Source organism: Sinohyriopsis cumingii, chromosome 2 (assembly GCF_028554795.1).
Source record: "Sinohyriopsis cumingii isolate HCF-2022 chromosome 2, ASM2855479v2, whole genome shotgun sequence".
NCBI classification, from domain to species: Eukaryota; Metazoa; Mollusca; class Bivalvia; order Unionida; family Unionidae; genus Sinohyriopsis; species Sinohyriopsis cumingii.
Window position 1 is genome coordinate 16,988,360 of NC_142962.1, and position 19,134 is coordinate 17,007,493.

At 33.2% G+C, this 19,134-nt stretch overlaps 1 protein-coding gene across 2 annotated transcripts in view; it reads left to right on the forward strand.

Annotated features, from left to right (window-relative positions):
• LOC149804382 (neuropeptide prohormone-4-like) overlaps positions 1 to 19,134 on the forward strand; it is a 172,906-nt gene that overhangs the window by 108,614 nt on the left and 45,158 nt on the right. The window contains exons 1-2 of one of the 2 annotated variants that reach the window (XM_089939600.1): positions 7,801 to 8,101; positions 17,510 to 17,657. In XM_089939600.1, the coding sequence (XP_089795726.1) occupies positions 8,048 to 8,101; positions 17,510 to 17,657 (202 nt within the window). In that variant the 5' untranslated portion in view covers positions 7,801 to 8,047. Of the gene's footprint in view, positions 1 to 7,800; positions 8,102 to 17,509; positions 17,658 to 19,134 lie in introns of those variants that run through there. The other variant, XM_089939610.1, reaches the window with a different exon arrangement.

A 19,134-nucleotide genomic window follows, 5' to 3' on the forward strand; every position in this document is an offset into this window, starting at 1 on the left:
GGAAAACCCCGGAAAGAACCACCGACCCACGAGAAGCTACTGGCAAGCTTTCTCACATACAAAGAAAGGTAAATTGCTCTCCATTTTTGATTCCAAAAATTACATGTACATGTTTTCTGTTTGAATTCCAAAAGTGTTATATATTCAACATATTCACAAAACAATTCGTCACCACGCATAAAGTATTTGTTTTTCTATATAATGCGTGTGACTTGGTATTTAAATAAAAGTAACGTTTTCTTTTTTTAATCTCCTCCGTTCAATAATTATAACGGTAGTCGACTAAACTATACCAACACTATCTTCTCCTTCCCCCCTTCACTATATATCTTTCTCAAAATAAATTAAATACACCAACTAATTCCATTATATATTATTAGGTATTAAAAATAAAATATTTTGGCATTAAAATATATTTTGCTTTCATGAAGCAATGATCATTCGTATTCTTTATTTCGGCTATGAGTTCTAAAGGGGAAGCAACTTAACCGAATGACTGTGTTTCACTGAGCGTTAAAACTAATGAATAAACTAAAATATGCGTCGCGTTAGTCACACACGGTGATAAAAACGGGTTGTTTAGTACTGTCGTCTTCACATTTCACTGTTATATAAATATTTTTTCAAATCTCCATATTGCAATTGGGAGTATTAAATAATTAACTGATAAAATCTCCCTCGGCTACACTTCCTAAAACAGACATTGTTTTTACTAATTCGTGGGTTGTACTTTTGCCACATCACACAATGAAAAAATTTACTCTCTTTTGAGTCGATGCGTTGATTGTGAACTCATTACTAATATACCATGATTTACTACTATACCAAGATTTACATGATAACCATGTTAATTATTCACCTCTTTAAATAATTAGTTTCGGGTTGCGTGTATGGTAAAACTTTCAAAAGTGCATCAATTGTGTTTCTTGCAAGTCTCGTGTAGATTTTCATCTACCAAGACGTGTTTACATCTATTGGCCATTCGTATGGGCGTGGTGAAATTTTAATACTTGTACAATACTTCAACCTCTATTTTATAACTAGAGTAAAACTTGTTTATTTCTCTAGTTGATATTTGATATTTTGCTTGATCTTTTTGACACTGTCATTCCTTGTGGTAATTCTTCCCTTTGTATTAAAGAGGTCTTACAAAAACAACTCAATACAGTGTCAGGGAAAATTTCACTTTTCCTAATAAGGTCAACATTGCATCCACCGAGGGAAAGGATGCTTACAACTGAGGAAGGCCATGCATAAAAAGGACTATCACATTTTTTAGATTTCTTCCATTTCAGTACATGTAAGCTATATAAATTGCTGTAAAAGATGGGGTAAGGCAAATATTTAATATTTCTGCGAGCGGACTGTGGAGAAAATTATAAAAATGTCACTCTAATCCTTCCAATATGACGAATATAAAGTACCTTAACATTGCGAAAAGTCAAAAGAACTTTCAAAAGTCCAGAAAAGAGAAACATATATCGTGTCGCTATACTGGAACCAACAGATACAATTAAAACTAGGACACACTGTGAAGAAACTTGAAATATTAAGTTTCAATTCTGACTCAGAACAGAACGTGATACTACTGGTAAGGGTGAAACAAGACAATCACAAGCTAGATGCCATCAAATGACCGATAATCGTTTAATTTTATTTAGCAATCACTTTAAATTCTTTCTGATTATATTTGGATTTACCTGCATTGCACAGTTGTTGAAGATGCTTTCCAAACATGTATTAATTGGCGAGCGAACTGATGTTAAGGAAAACTATAGGAATAGGGACCGTTCAAGCAGCTGACTCAGTATATGATTCGTAGATAGTTCCAAAATGGTAACCGTCATCTTGTTATTTATCTCTGCTATTTTGATGTTTTGCTGTCACTATTACTTATGTGGATGCACCGGTGTTGATTTGTGTTTTGCTGCTGAGTTTTTAGCCATAGACATATAGGTTAAAGTACTTTTACAGTAATTTCTCCCTTAGTGCAAGGCTTCCACTTCATCCTTAACCTTCTAGCAACTGGAAAGAGATTATGAAATAATATCTTTCGGTAATAATGACATTTTCATAAATGTTCTCTTTGGAAAACTTCTACTGGAAGATCTGAAGTGATCATTCTCTTTTCCTTTCTATGACACTAATTAAATATTACATGAATGAAGATGCTTTCGATACGGATGTTCGTATTTCCGTATTACAGACACAAACGAACTGTCCAGGTGTTTTCACAGCCGATATTCTTAAATGCGCGAGTCCAGCTATTATTACTATATGATAACCAATTAGCACCGTGAAGCTAACGTTTCGGTTAATAAATCGTCAAGATGAAGTAAATAATACATTTAGAAAACTTTTTATGAAAAAAATTAAATTACATTTTATGTTGTCGGGGAAGTAGCACTTTTTGTATTGCGTATAAGCACGCCTGATGGCGTCGACATATTCCTCCACTGTATCACCTACATCGTAGCAAACTTGTTCTTCCTACAGACTATGAACCAAACACTTAAGTCCTTTTGTACATCGATGTTATGGTTTTCTGCATGAATATATAGCTGAGTACACAAATTTGACAGTTTTCTGTACTACTTCACTTTTGGAATATGACTCCATGTGCCACCAGCATTTGTATTACTTCTATCAGCACTCTAGTTTTAGTAACTTAGCACGTCATCAGTCATTTTTTATATGGTCACATTGTCAGTATTCATCTCCACTCACCCAATGACACTTTTCGAGGCATGCATTAAGCTTCTTTTCATTTGTTGTGATTTGTTTTAAAGGTGTCCCGGGTGGCCGAGTGTCTAAAGCTCTAGCCCTTACCGATCACTGCCGTCTCACCTCTACCAAGTATCCTTAATACTGTGCAATATTTATTCATAATAAATAGGGATTAAAAGTAAGCCTTACTGTGTCAATAGTGCCAGAACATTAGACGCAATCGATTGCATTGGTCAATAGGGATTAAAAGTAATGCCTTACTGTGTCAATAGTGCCAGAACATTAGACGCAATCGATTGCAACGGAGTATATAACACACATTTTGATTTACAAGCATCGGTGATACAAGTGGAACGTAAGCAGAAATCTCATGTGGCACACTCAAGTTGCAAAATATCCAAACAATAAATGGTATAACAGAGTCTGCAGTTACATTTAAGAAGCTCAGTGAAAAACTCTTATCCATGGAATGTAGATCCAGTTTAGTCAACACCAGTGTTCTCGTTTACAATGAGATCTTCAAATATTTCTCGTGAGGAAACCAAACCCATAAAAGCAACCAATATCCATTATCTTCGCTACCATCGTTAAAAGATTAAATCCAACTGGATCTGGATCATTGTACTTGTGGGGGTCTTCTAATTATTCCCGTTTAGGCGCTTGATGCATATGAAGCAGTTTTGATCCTGTTCATATACAACCTAGGGGCAAACATCATGTTGACATGTTCTTTGCAATGTTACATTCCGTATACGCTATTCACCATAAAGAGCAAACTCTCTCACTAGAATTCATTTAACGTTTACTCAAAAGCTCGGTGCATTTCTTTACATCGTTTAACCTTGTGTATGCAATTATTAAGGCAGAATGTGAATGTTGTTTAGTACAAACAGGCATACGAATACATTAAACGGGACCTATATTTCGTGCAACAGCGCATCCGAATAGGTGATGACTTTGCTAATATATGACTTCGCAATGTACTAATGTACTCAAAAAAGTTGATTTGCTTCTTCTTTAAAAGGGACAATGTATTATTAATTAGTTTAATATATGCAATAATGTAAAGTCTGATAATATAAAAGAACATGGCATTTTTGGATCGTCTGAGAGGCTCATATTAAATACAGAATGAAGATATTTTCTGAAACTATAATCTCTCTTTCTATAATATAGTATTTACTTCTCTCTGACCTTATATATAGACACAAGTAATTTAGCCTAATTGCGTCTTATAGCTTTCTTTTTTATTATTATAATCAAGATATGGATTTTATCATACAACAAATTCAATTATTTTGAGAAATAAGGTTTAGGTATCCACATACATCTGCTTTCCATTTCTGTTTCTAGCAAAATTTTCTAACGTCCGCTCGAATGCTATTAAAAGAAAGAAAAGAAAATTCACCACGGGTTGGAGTTCCCAAAAATATACTCGATAATGTAATGTTATATCACTTGTTTGAGATTTAACGATCATGATTTGATATTCCTGTTGCATAGCCCTCATGAGATATTGTAAACTGTTTTTTTGATACAAATTCTGGAGGATCTACTTGCGCACAGTGGATACCTCTCAAGTTATCCGTATACAGAATCATTATTTGTCTTCATGTCAACCTGAAATATTCGCATCTGTAATGGCTAAACTATCTGTTTGCTTGGACTGTACAAAACCCCGTAACTCAGTTCCAATGTTTATTGTAGAACTAATATGGATATATTTTTTAAGGCATTAGAAATAAATGATTTCTTTGTCTTAATACTGATATGTTCAAGACTGTTTTTCAGTTATTAAGAGTCATTAAAAATAATGCATATGTATTTACGTTAAACGTGGCTCGGTTGGCGAGCAGTTTTGTTTGTATTTGATTAATTAAATCTTGCTAAAATTTGAGATTCTACTGAAAATACTCATTTGTTTAAATCATTGTATTAGGAAATAAATGTTCCTGGTTCATTTCACATTACTTGAAAGAAACTGTTGAAACGTGCTCCAAGAATATAATCAGCTTTTCAGTTACTGACATTTTGTCAAGTAATTTTCTGCCAAATGATGGGCAATTTGAAACGCCAGATGTCTTTCAAAATAGCATCTCTTTGACTCGATTACTTCCAACTACACTGAGAATATTTTTAGATATTGTTACAGCTAAATGCGGTCTATTCTACTTTGGAATATATAGAATAGTAGGAAATAGTATTTGGCAAACAAAACCCATTCTCATGACTCAAATTTGAAATTAGTACCAATTACACAATAATTAGCTATATACAGCTTAGGTATCTTTATCATGCCAGCAAATACAATCTGACTGACATATCAGGTGCTTTACATGCCACGTAATGTCTCTTTGACCACATGTTTCTACATTCTTCCTTGGAAGCGACTTAATTTTACGGATAAAATTATCTGTGCACACATGTTATACGATTGATTACCGTATCGGGAAGAGTAAAAATGACAATTATATTTTTTCTAGTTGCGACTAACTTTTACCCATGTGGACAATAACTTCCTTAATATTTGTGACTGACATTCAACAGTTCTGTGTTTTTCTATTATATCAAATGTCCAAATAATTTCTCGACTACACTTAAATAGTAAATACAGTAAAGACTTTTTTTTATACTATAATCGAAATTCATTAACTATCATTCAGTTCTTGTGCAAGTAGCATTTACAAAGCTGCATGATCACTGAATGACGATATATTTGGCAACTATTTTGCTACATGTAATTTCATAGCAGTTATGTACATTAAAGGAACTACACAGGAAAGAATAATATCAATGCCCACGTGCTCAGCTGCCATTAATTATACATGCTTTTAAGAGAAAACGTATGTTTGTCAAGGCAGGTCAAGGCCATATTAGTGATCGATGCGCAAGTGTAGCTTCTATTTTAAACAAATATTTACACGGAACTGAGGTATAGAGCGCCATGTTTTTGCCATTAGGGATGAATCCGGTCCCCTTTATACTTTAAATAACATTTGTAACCTTTTGTCTGAAAGTCTTCAATTGTATAACAATTTTTAGTCACAATGTTCGTAAGAAAGTCTATGATGTCAGTTTGATTTAATTATTTTCTATTATATTAGTCACTACTGCGTCGATTCTCACTTGGCTATTCCCTTTGTGCCAGTTATAATGCATTTTGTCACACGTTCCACCTTTTTGCTTCTTTCTTCAGCTACTAGCATTTTACCTGTTCTTTTTCTGCAGATTATTGCTGCATTTGACATGATATTTATCGTGAGCCATATATCATTCGTGATTTAAGCAGCCCTGTTATTTACATTGTTTTTGTCGTAATCCTAGTACATATTATTTAAGAAACATGGCAATGTAGTATGCACACCAGTCTACTCTCCTCAATTGTAATGTAACCGTAATATAATACTCCCTTAGATCTTGACACAGTTGTAATGTAACTGTAATATAATACTCCCTTAGATCTTGACACAGTTGTAATGTAACCGTAATATAATACTCCCTTAGATCTTGACACAGTTGTAATGTAACTGTAATATAATACTCCCTTAGATCTTGACACAGTTGTAATGTAACTGTAATATAATACTTCATTAGATCTTGACACAGTTGTAATGTAACTGTAATATAATACTCCCTTAGATCTTGACACAGTTGTAATGTAACCGTAATATAATACTCCCTTAGATCTTCACACAGTTGTAATGTAACCGTAATATAATACTCCCTTAGATCTTGACACAGTTGTAATGTAACTGTAATATAATACTCCCTTAGATTTTGACACAGTTGTAATGTAACTGTAATATAATACTCCCTTAGATCTTGACACAGTTGTAATGTAACTGTAATATAATACTCCCTTAGATCTTGACACAGTTGTAATGTAACTGTAATATAATACTCCCTTAGATCTTTACTCAGTTGTAATGTAACTGTAATATAATACTCCCTTAGATCTTTACTCAGTTGTAATGTAACCGTAATATAATACTCCCTTAGATTTTGACTCATTTTTAACGTAAACGTAACAAAATACTCCATTAGATTTTGACTCACTGATATTGCTGACAAGAACAGACTATCACCAAGACGATGGAAAAATGTATCTTCTTACCTATTTGGATTTGAATCAAGGGGTTTACATTTCAAGTCATTTCTGAAAACTTTGTGTACACTAACAAGGAATGTCACTATATGAAGACGATGCTGCACTTTCCTAATATTATATAAAAATCAGTAAGGAATTTATTGATGTGAATTAAGCATCATGAACAAGTGTCACTTTCATTATACTAAATCATTTTTCAAAAGAAAATCGGCCTACAACCCATAATAAGTGATCGTAGAAATTAAAACGTTGGTAATATTTTGAATCATGGTAAAGCAATTGTTATTAAACCCGACGTGTGTCATGCTTATACTCAAACCTTTTTAGCATGCCATCATTCATGCAAGTGATAATTTCTGTTACAGTTGATGAAATGATACATAAGCATTCGCTGTTTATTTAATCATCTGCTTTTTAATTCACTTATTATCAGATTTAAGCTTTAAGGATTAGCATGTATACTTGAATGAATGGGACGGCTAAAATTTTGCATTTTTATACTAAATCCCGATTCTATAAACTAATAGGACACACTCGAAGTTTATTAAACGAAGAAAATATTAATATAAGACAAGAGTTTAATAGTCAACGCTTACTGTACCATAACCTAATTCAGGTGAGATAAGCCGTCTCATGTATTGCCTCTATTTTATTATATCCCACTGAAATTATCAAAGTCGTGCAAAGCTCCAATGGAGAATATTGACAAATAGTTTGCATTTTCAATACATAATGTAGTATACCGACTCCTCACAGAATTAAGTGAACTCGTGTTGATCGATAATACAAGCCTGCATTACGTTGTTCAGAGACCAATTGAAGATGAATTAGTCAGAATCAGCGCATGACATCAGTACCCAGAGCGAGCCATTCAACAAGAGAATGTTGAATCCGAGCAGATTTTTCGACCAATGATATTCCATCTAACATATGACGTGGGTGGATCCTTGTCTTATAGACGCTTGGACACACTGGTGTCAGAAAAAGCAACTGCTGGAACAAGGATATTGGATAAAGCTGCCACTACCTGCTGCAAAAGACACCAGAAACACTTTTTCGGATTAAAATATTCGTAGTTACTTTAAAATTTCGTCAACAGGATAGAAATTATACACCCGTAAGGAACTAGATTGTTATAAACTTAGTTATTAAAATATCCGAAATCGTGTTATCCGGGGTATTTGTTCTTTATCCTCCAAGTTTCGAGTAAATATGGACTTCATGGGATCTATCTTCAGACCAATCGGATACTTATCAGCAAAGTCGGTAAGAGCTTTTGCGTGACATTGCTGTACACCTTTCCTCCAGTTTTCCATAATTGCATCTCGTACTTTAGTCACCTTGATATCATTACCCTCTACAGTAACAATGTATTTTATGTTTTTATTCTCTCTTTACTTAACTGAATTCTGATGTTGTGTCTTTATCTATGTATTGTTTAAATCAATAATCTTGTTTTCTTTTTATTTCTATTGCTACACATTAAGTTGTTTATGTTGAATATTGTACTCATCTTACAAATCTCGGACAATATGGCATTCAACTGCAATAGTATTTGCCAAGAAACAGTAGAACTTCGGGGCAATGTTCATATAAGGCAGTTAGCTCTTTTGTCAAATGTAATATGGAATTGGGTCTTTTTCCCACATTGTTACAAAGATACGGTCTATTCAGTCATTCTACACACTCCGTAGGTAAAATATAGAAATTGTGAAGTTCCGATTACTTATTACCAGTTCGTATGCAATAGGTATGCATTCAAAATTATTGCGAATCGTTAAGTGATTTTCATATGCGCGCTACTCTTGTTCAGATATGAAAATATATTTGACTGGCCATGAAAATATATTTGACTGGCCATGAAAATATATTTGATGTTCTGATATTTCGATAAGTTTTACTATATAGCATGTACAATGTCTAATTCTTTTAACTTTTAATCCTAATTTGTGTTTCATGAAGGTTTTGACTGATAAACGAATTGGACACTAATTAAGGTTTACAATCCTGATAAGGAAATCTTGAGTTTTACAGAAGAGTTTGCGATGATGAATAAACATGGTTATCCATGCTTTGGCGATACATCAAGAATGATATTGCTCATTTATTTGTACACAAGTAGCATGATTCCAGATTTTAATACAACCAAAACTATTGACGGTATCTTGAACTCTGTAACTGGAAAACAAATAGGTATGCTACTGGAGTTTGTATATCGGGCAGCTTGTGAAGGGTCGGTCGAAATTTAAAAATCTTCCTGGGCGAGAGCTTACCCTTATATATATATATATATATCTATATCGTGCTTATTGACAGTAGAACTGCAGCGCTTCGGGTTCAATTTTCACTGTGGGTGGACTCGCCGATATTTCATGAAAAAATGGTGGTTTTATTTCAAGTAATGCATGAAAAACATTCACCTGTTCTGCTTATTTGATCGTAACGTTTATGTACAAAAAACTCAGATTGAAAAATTAAAAGGAAGCAAAAACAGTAATTGAATTCTATAGAGTTGAAGATATCATCTAAATGGAAACATTGAAGATGTGATGAACATTCGAGTGACACTTTTTTGGTCACTTGTATCAATAATAAGTCCCCCAGTAGGTGTATTTATAATATACATATTTTTTTATGGTTTTGGGCATCTAGTGAAATACCGCTTGCGCTAAGACTTAATGATATTACATGAAACAACGTTTAACAAAATGGCCATTTTCTGGCATGGCTCAAAATATGCATTGTATTGCTTTTCATTCGTCCTCGAAGCTGCTTTATTTCTGACTCCACCGAAATGATCCACCCCGAACTGCTTTGTTGATCTCTATTAACATTCTGTTAACATTTTAGTAATAACTGATTTATTTACCTTGAATGCAGAGTGAAAATTAAAATACAAACCTCCAATATTAGTGATTTAAGTCCCCAAAAATCCTAAAGGTTCCACCACAGGTCCAAAAGTATAGAGTATTTCGAATGAATTCAGCTGTGTTCCGAATGAATTCCAATCTTGAATAGGCTGATTACAAATACTCTTGAATGTGCTGATTTACCAAGAGTCTTGTTGTATCACAATGATGCAATCAAGAATGTCTTTAAGAGAGTCCTCGGTAATTCCAAAATAGTGTTCTAGTGAGCACTTTGTTATTTCAATAAATATTTTTATAAATAAACGAGTCTTATAAACAAAAATATATCTGAACACAACAGTAAATGCTTATACAGACTAAAATGAAAAGAGGATTGAATAATCTTATTTATTTCATCCTTATAAACATCCCCAATTAAAAAGACTCGATCATCTTAATGGAAAATTATTCTAATCTGTATACACGTTAACCTCTATAATCTTCTAAGGCAATAATCAATGTTAGGTCCTAAATTGAAACTCAAGTAAACATCTAATTCTAACTTACAAACAAATGAAAACTGAAGTTCTCACTAAAAACTACGTTTTCCATCATGGACAAGGATCAAGAATACAGTACAAACTAAATATACATTATAATACAAATGTGTGTTCCGGTACACATGTATTCTTCCTTGGCATTTGTCTTGAATACATCACGTTTTCTATATTATTATTATTATTAGTAGTAGTAGTAGTAGTAGTAGTAGTAGTAGTATTGATATCAGCATCAGGATCCTTGAATTCGTCAAAACATTTCGACACACGTATCATTTATTAACTTTACACATTAATAGCATGATCTAATCGACTGCATCCCGTATATATATTCATGAAATTTAATTAAATTCATGCAGAACATAGTAACATCTGTTTCTACCTGAAATATACCTTCCTTTCACAGAAAGACAGGTAAGACTGGTGGAGTCGAAACAAGCCATATTGCCTAATCAGTCAACAGTCAGTTAGAACATCAGTTAATAGCAAATTGACAAATTTGCAAGAATATTGTAAAAGGAGTAAACACAGACAACTTTACTTCTGCAAATTCAATTTTTGATTGGTTACGGAAGACAAAAATAGAAACTGCAGTACAAAAATTGCAGATAATTAACTAAACGCTAGAGCTTTAGTAACTCAGGCAGAGTATTTGGCGTCTAACGTTCATAATTTCGATCAGTATTTACTGTGCTTGTTGCAATAATGTTCTAACATCTTTATATAAAACCAATAAAATATGCCTGTACTAAATCTGGATTTTCTAAAATAAATACAACAAATTATAATGATATATGGACTATATTGTTCTTGTGGTTAACTTGTTGTTCATGTCATATCTTGAAACTTGCAACCGTATACTAAGTCTGAGACATACTGATCATGTTCTGATGCTCATTTGCACATAGCATCGCACAAATCATGCTTTCCAAAAAAGATTTGTGGTCAGTTATTGTGTTTAATCTGATTTTCACAAGGTCTAGCTCACGCTGCGATAATAATATAGTGTCTGGCGTTGACCAGTACGGTTTCAATACTATGCCTCCCACCATGAACTCTTAATATAATAATCTTGTCCAAATGTCATTTACCTATATATAATTACCTTGTCTGGGTGCCATTGATGTCAATATAATCACATTGTCCGAGTGTCATTGGCCTTTATATAATAACCTCGTCCGAGTGTCAGTGACCTTTCTTGATCAAAGTTAATCACCACCATCATTTTTAATGTTCCAATAGGTACGTAAATAGAACGAGTCCATCATCTCTAAATAAGGTCTGGTTTAGTGCAAGCAAATTAAAATGTTGTGATTGAAATATGAACTTGTCTTACCCAGTGATCTACAAATGAATGATTTATGTTGATTAGTTTTTTTCTTTTTCCGGATTAGCTGCTTGTACATAGCTGGATAATAATATATGTACATATTCTGACAAAACAGAATCTATTTGCTAAAAATGTTTCGTCCCAAATGTTCTAAACTACTCAAAAACTTAATTGTAAACCACAATGCGTATAATGTAAACCAGTCTAAATAATACTTTGATATGATCCAATATGTTTATCAACGGAGCATACTTCACACAATTCTGAAGAATAGAGGATATTCCTATTCGTGGTACGTACGATCATGAACGATTGGTATAGTAAAACCAGCCATAGCAGAAGCATGAAATCACATGAATGACATATTTTTCTATGCTTTTTTGAGTTTTGGTTTACAGGTCTGATGCCTTACTGAACAACACAGCGTGCTTAATACATCTGCGATGTGGATGTTGTATCTAATTTACTTAGTTCTTAATTACTCACAGCTATTATCACAAATCCAATAATGCATATTATGTTCCTTCCTTTACTTCTATGGCTTTACACTGTCCCCAACGTTTCTTGCATACATTTTGAAACTGTTACAGCCATTATGGCCATTTATCTTGGTAGAAGGTATTTTCTCGTATCGGTGAAGGATTAAATAACACATCCCGTTTAACTTGTTCCCGAGTAATGGTCTCATAACTTATGGGATATCGATCAATATAATTGACAACAAAATTTGTTCACTTCCGTTAATGAAAAGGATTAGAATTTTATATGAAATCCATTTTGATATATATTTGCACAAATTTGTTTCTCTTCTATCTTACATACATACATTAAGATTAGAATAAAACAAAGGTCTTTGAGTTATTGATTGAAAAGTTATTTATTTTTAATTTTTGTTGTTTTTCAATGGTTGACATAAAGCCAAAGAGAAAATGAATCGAATCATGGTCCAAATCATGAATAAAATTCTTCCTCAAGCCCTGATCGAACTTTCTACTTTGGTTTATTGGACTTTCTAATTTGATTTATTGAACTTTCTTTTTTTCACATTTTCCAATTATTAGAAGCAAATTTAATCAAATTTTAAATAGCTAAGGCTCTGAACGTACTGTATTCTACACAAACTCTGCTTAATTTAAGTGTTACTACAAAGGGAATCAGATTCGACTGATATTGTGAACCTTGTCGGTCTAATGGATTGAATGTTGGTGGAGATATCTGAGTTTATTTTATGCGAATCATTGTATCCCGTCGAAGAACTAACCTTGATTCACAAAATGATGAAATTTGAAATTTTAATGAAAATTATGAAAATATTATTTTGTACTACAGATCACCTGGCACATTCGGAAATACTCTACTTTGATCCCGACATGAATGAAATAGTCTAGCAATAGATGAAACACCGCATTTTATTTTTCTCAGCTCTTCTCATATTATTTAATTTTAAGAGAGTGACTTCTGTAAGGTGTAAGGTGTAGTGTGTAAAGTGAAGTTGCGTGCATTTGCAATATGCACAGTGGACAGAACGTTGGTACACCTTTGTGTTACTTTTATGTACTGTGGCTCAAATTTCTTTGGACATTATGCTTGTGGAAATGGTACACAATCTATGCACACCTAACCAAAATGGCTGCTCCAATGACCTCGAAAAATTACTCTGAATTAGTCTATCCTTAGCAGTTATTAAACAGTGAAAACGAATTTTGCCAGACTAAATACCATATTTTGGAAGTGCAATGAATGAATTACAAAATACATAAAAATAAAGATGCACTTTTTCCCTCTTTGTTTACAATTTATCTCTGAAATCCAAGAAGAAAATGACAAAGAGGAGCTAGCTGATTTTTTTTATAGGTACACATCTGAAGTAAGGCCAAGCTGTATATTCTGTAACCTAAACTACACCCATCAATCATTGACCAAAACAAAAGGAATTAAAAGTTCATTAAGCAATGACTAAGATATATAAAGTCTTTAAAACTCTAATCTGATGCAACATATGCAACTGTAGAATGTCATCTTAAGGTGCTGAATTTACATATTTTGTGTCTGAAGATATTAACAGTAAAACAAATCAGCATAAGACAGTTACTTAGCCAACTCGGATATCACAGACTAGATGCTCGTGATTCTCGGTGATCGCACGTGTATATCGACTCGGGTTTGATTGCTATTGAGACTTCATATCAGTGATCCTGTAGCCATGTTTGTCGTATAGATACACATATTGTTGTTGTTGTTGTTGTTGTTGTCGGGTTTAACGCCATTTTGCAGCACATGATAGGCTATACATGGCGGCCAGTATTAATGGTGGAGGAAGAACCCGGGAAATTCCCAGAAAGAACCACCGACCCTCGAGAAGCTACTGGCAAGCTTTCTCACATACCCACATTGGCCGAATGTGAGACTCGAACCTATGCAGACAGAGGTGGGATGGCAGTGATCCGTAACGGAGAGCGCTTTAAACCACTCGGCCACTCGGGGCCCCGATACACATACTAACGTCAACTGTACTTTTTGATAGCTGTTTTAAAGCAGCTAATTCTTACAGATTGCATGATTGTGTTGAAAACATCTGGTTCAAACGTTAAATAATATTACTACTATGCTAAATAATAGTACTACTATGCTAAATAATAGTACTGCTGTGATAAATAATAGTACTACTATGATAAATAATAGTACTGCTATGCTAAATAATAGTACTACTATGCTAAATAATAGTACTACTATGCTAAATAATAGTACTGCTACGTTAAATAATAGTACTACTATGCTAAATAATAGTACTACTATGCTAAATAATAGTACTACTATGCTAAATAATAGTACTAATATGCTAAATAATAGTACCACTATGCTAAATAATAGTACTAATATGCTAAATAATAGTACTGCTATGCTAAATAATTGTACTACTATGCTAAATATTAATACTAATATGCTAAATAATAGTACTAATATGCTAAATAATACTACTGCTATGCTAAATATTAGTACTGCTATGCTAAATAATAGTACTACTATGCTAAATAATAGTTCTGCTATGCTAAATAATTGAACTACTATGCTAAATAATAGTACTAATATGCTAAATAATAGTACTGCTCTGCTAAATAATAGTACTGCTATGCTAAATAATAGTACTACTATGCTAAATAATAGTACTACTATGCTAAATAATAGTACCATTATGCATCAAACATTTGAACGTTAACATCAACTCTTCTAAAGCTTCTGAAAGCTGTATCCTGATTAAAAGGCTCACAATTAGGCCCCATGATAAACCTTAACCATTATCAAAAATATAAGAACCAGAGCAATTAATTGCTAATTTGAAAACGAAATGTAGCTAAGGAAGCACGTCTTTAAATAAAAGATAAATAAATTCGGGTTCCTTGAAATCTTCAAAGTCTAGACTTTACTCCAAAGTTATAAGGCAACAGTGGCATTCTATAAAACTTCGAATCTATCGTCTCTACTTAGATCACGGACTTATCGTGTAACTTTTTCGAACAATTTATATTTTTCATGAGAGTCTCTTTTGGCGGAAATTGTTTGAGAATCTCGTGTACAAAAGAAGAAAAATGAAGATATTATTTATAATGTATTCGATTATAAATTATCAAGTATTTGACTATTTATTTGAACTTCTTCCTCAAAGGAAAATTATGCATCTAATTACCGTCCATGTAACTCTAAAAGCATCATAGGAATCCCTTCCAGACTTTAGATTTTCCAAACGTAGTTTTGGCGTCTACGATTGGATTTTGTAACTCTGCTTGATGATACCCACAATTACCCTAATCTTTCTTTTATACTGAGACACACATTTACCCCGCTTACAGTCAGAGCGAAATCAGTTATTTACATGCGTGCACATGGCTATGATATTGACGATGCTTACCATTATATTTTGTATTCCCCTGATTCATTAGCCAAACATCTCAGCTGTTTCAACTTTTCTTCCAGCACACTCCTTGTGGAATTCAAGATCTATTGCTGAAAGTTTTTGGTGAACTAAGTACAGAAATTAATTTTCATATTCTTAGATGTACTTATAATACTTTCTCACTACATCCGGTCACTCACGAGTTGCTTGCTTATTTATATAATTATATGTATTTTTTCACCGTTAATTATATATATATATATATATATATATATATATATATATATATATATATATATATATATATATATATATATATATATAGTACGATAGCTCTTTATGATTTACTTGAAAACGTTTCGCTAGGCTGCTGCAGTCGACGTTAAATAAATTAAATGTACACTGTTTGAGACAGACTGTATTGATTTTCACCTCTAAAGTTTCAAGTGTATGTCCTCCGTTTAAAGATGCAAAATTTCTTATAAACAGCCAACAATACTCAACCTTTTGACATATTCAGAAAACGCAGCCACATCAACAAACATGAGTATAAATGAAAGTAAATGGCAAGATATGTGCTACAACATGGTCAATTGTAATATTAATGAAGTCAGTTGTAAAGAAGACTGATTGACTCGTTATATGAGAAGGGTCAAGTACATCACCTAGTATGCTCGTTAGTAAGACTTAACTCGAAAAATTACCATCGAGCAGGAAGTGTAATTTGCGACGTAAAATATCCTAGTAAGCGCTTAAACATTCAAATTACATTGAAAATTGTGAATAGTGAGGACTAGCGCCATATGCATTTACTCAGCATTCTTGGGTGTCACCTATCAATCATATACCTGCTTGTACAGCTAGTTTTTGAAAGTTCTAAAATCATTAAATACTCGTCGAAGAGTTATCTTCTTTTTGGTGGTTAATGGAGATCCACAAAATTTAAACTTTGACAAAAGGTTTATGATGAGATTGGATGTTAAAGTAAACAGTGTGACCCTCCAAATATCCTTTCTAAACAATCAGTTTCATCTCCAAACCGCAAAATTGTATCCCAATACATATTGTGATATTACCGTACTTGTATGAACAAAAATGTCAGAATATGAAACATTTACAGCTTTTATGTAAACATTCATGGTCTCAAGGTGCCATGGACAGTTCCATGATGACCTTGAAAAGATAAAAACAAAATTGGTATCCAGGACAAGTTACAGAGTTTCGTACTTTTAACATTGAAGTACAGGTTCTTTCCACAGACACGCAGAGCGTGATTTTCTCGTATTCCTCGCTAGCTTTGTACCTTCTACTCCTGCGAATAAACAGGTTTATCTACGTCGTGACCATTTCATCCCGGTTATCACCTCATGACCTGTTTATTTGTATAAAGTATTTAATCCACCGTGTGACCTTTTTATCCGCACAAATTAGTTAATCCACTGTACTATGATCATAGTGATTTTCATTCGAAATTAAGAGTAAAAGGAAGTGTAGATTAGAAAAATTGATTAACAATATTTTGTTAGTATAAATTCGTATGAATTGTTCGTTGGCATTAGTACAATATCAGAATTAAACATGGCTTTACAAGACTCTATTCATTCACGAGTTTAGTATATACGTACCAGATAAGACATATATAAGTCACGTACCTATGAAAAATGACGTCAGACAGCACACTAACGTCACTCGTCAAAAGGAAAACGTCCATGGTCAATTTTGAACACAAGGCCGTTATCAGCTACTAGTAATAATAGTACATTTATTAGCGTAATATAGCGCTTTGCATTGTTTTATGGAACATCATCTCACGATTACAAGTTCTAAAATATGTTCATACGATATTTAATCGCGCTGGAAAGTTATAAAACTACGCGAAACATTAAAAATATAGGTAAATAAATCTTATCCAGAGCCATTTAATATTTGTTTAAAATTTCCACTCGCATAAATACAGAATGCACGCAATTATTCACGTATTGTATTGTTTGTGCAAAATTTAATGGATTTGTTTTAACGCATACATTTGCTTTTGTATCTTTTCAGATGCGGCTAGCAGGAAGACATGAGTCCTTAGTCATTCTGCTAAGTCTACTTTGCGCTTGTACATATGGACTTCAAGTTGATTTTTCCCAGCTAAAGCAGCTAAGAAGGCCCTATATCATAGATAAAAGGGATGGGACGACTTGCACAGGTAAGTAAGGAAGCAGTCTCGATAAGTCAAAATCATCTTTTCAAACTTTCTAATCGATCCTAAATTCAACTTGACACATTTGATCACAAACAAATGTATGAAATAAATCAACGACGCAAACACAAATTCCTGATCACGAAAAGTAGTTCACAAAATATTTGTATTTTGTTGTTTATAAAGTTACTACCCATTTTATTCTAACTCGGGTCAACCAGTTTGGGACTAAATTATTTCTTTGAAAAGTCATCGTCAAGTTACTTTTATCTGCTACTCTTGTTTTCGTTAATCTTAGTGAACATTCTTGATATCTGTTTGAGAGAACTGCCTTTACTTTTGCCAACTATTTTTATTGAGGAGTTATGATATATGAAAGAAAGGATTTTTGGACTGAATCGATGCAAGAAGTAATCTTTGCTCAAGAGAGAGTACTCAGTAGCGTACTAACGGGATAAGGGGCTGACGGGGGTGGACACCCCGTTCACCAGTGGTCTTTTGGCGTTAAAACCAAAGAGCGCCATAAGTCTTGAGGCGACAAAACCACTTCGAGCCATCATCATTGCTCCGGGCAACATTTACACTTAACACGCCACTGAGAAGATTCTTGGAAAGTTGATTATCGAACATTAATTATAAAGGCTGAGAACGACATTTTCCCATATAACATATAATATATGCTTATCTTCATTTTCATAGTAAAAATGGTCGTTCATTATTTCCCCCATACCAAGAAAAAATACGAACACAAGAGAAAAGAATAGACAAATTACATATATAAAAACTCTAAATATGGAAGAGTAAAGCTGAATGAATATAAAGCAAACACAGTCACAAGAAAATGACCAAATGTATCTAGGCGACAATCAGAAAATGAGGATTTAAATCAGAAAATGAGGATTTAAATATGAAGACGATATCTACATAGGTACAGGCGTAAATTAAAATTTTTATTAAAAAAATTCCATGACATTCTTATTGTTGCATCGTCTCTTCCTTGGCGATTTTGATTAGTTTTATCAAATGAAACGATGAAAAATGTGATCTTCATGTCAGACAAATGAAGTTAAATAAAATAGTGCACAATCGATGAAAACGACTTCTATCAAGGGACGTAATCGTAATTAGTTTTAAGAGCTGGAACTCATCCCAAATGTTATTGAATTCCACGTGGATGGCATAGTCAAAATCATTAGCGACTTGTCTTGAATGAAACCAAGACGTCATGCCATGTCGTAGTAGGTCGGTATAAGTGCTCATAAAATACGTACAAGATCCTTTAAAGGAGTTTCCGTTGCAAGTAAATTTAAGAAAAACGTCCAATATTTCTTGTTTAAAAAAATTGACTTGTATCAAGAATTTTATTTGGAATGAGCAGAAATGTATGTTTCTATTTATCGTATGACTAAAATATAATTTTATTTGACGAAACCGTCAATAATATACTTAGTCTAAAGACTATTTGGAATCGTCGGTCACTGCG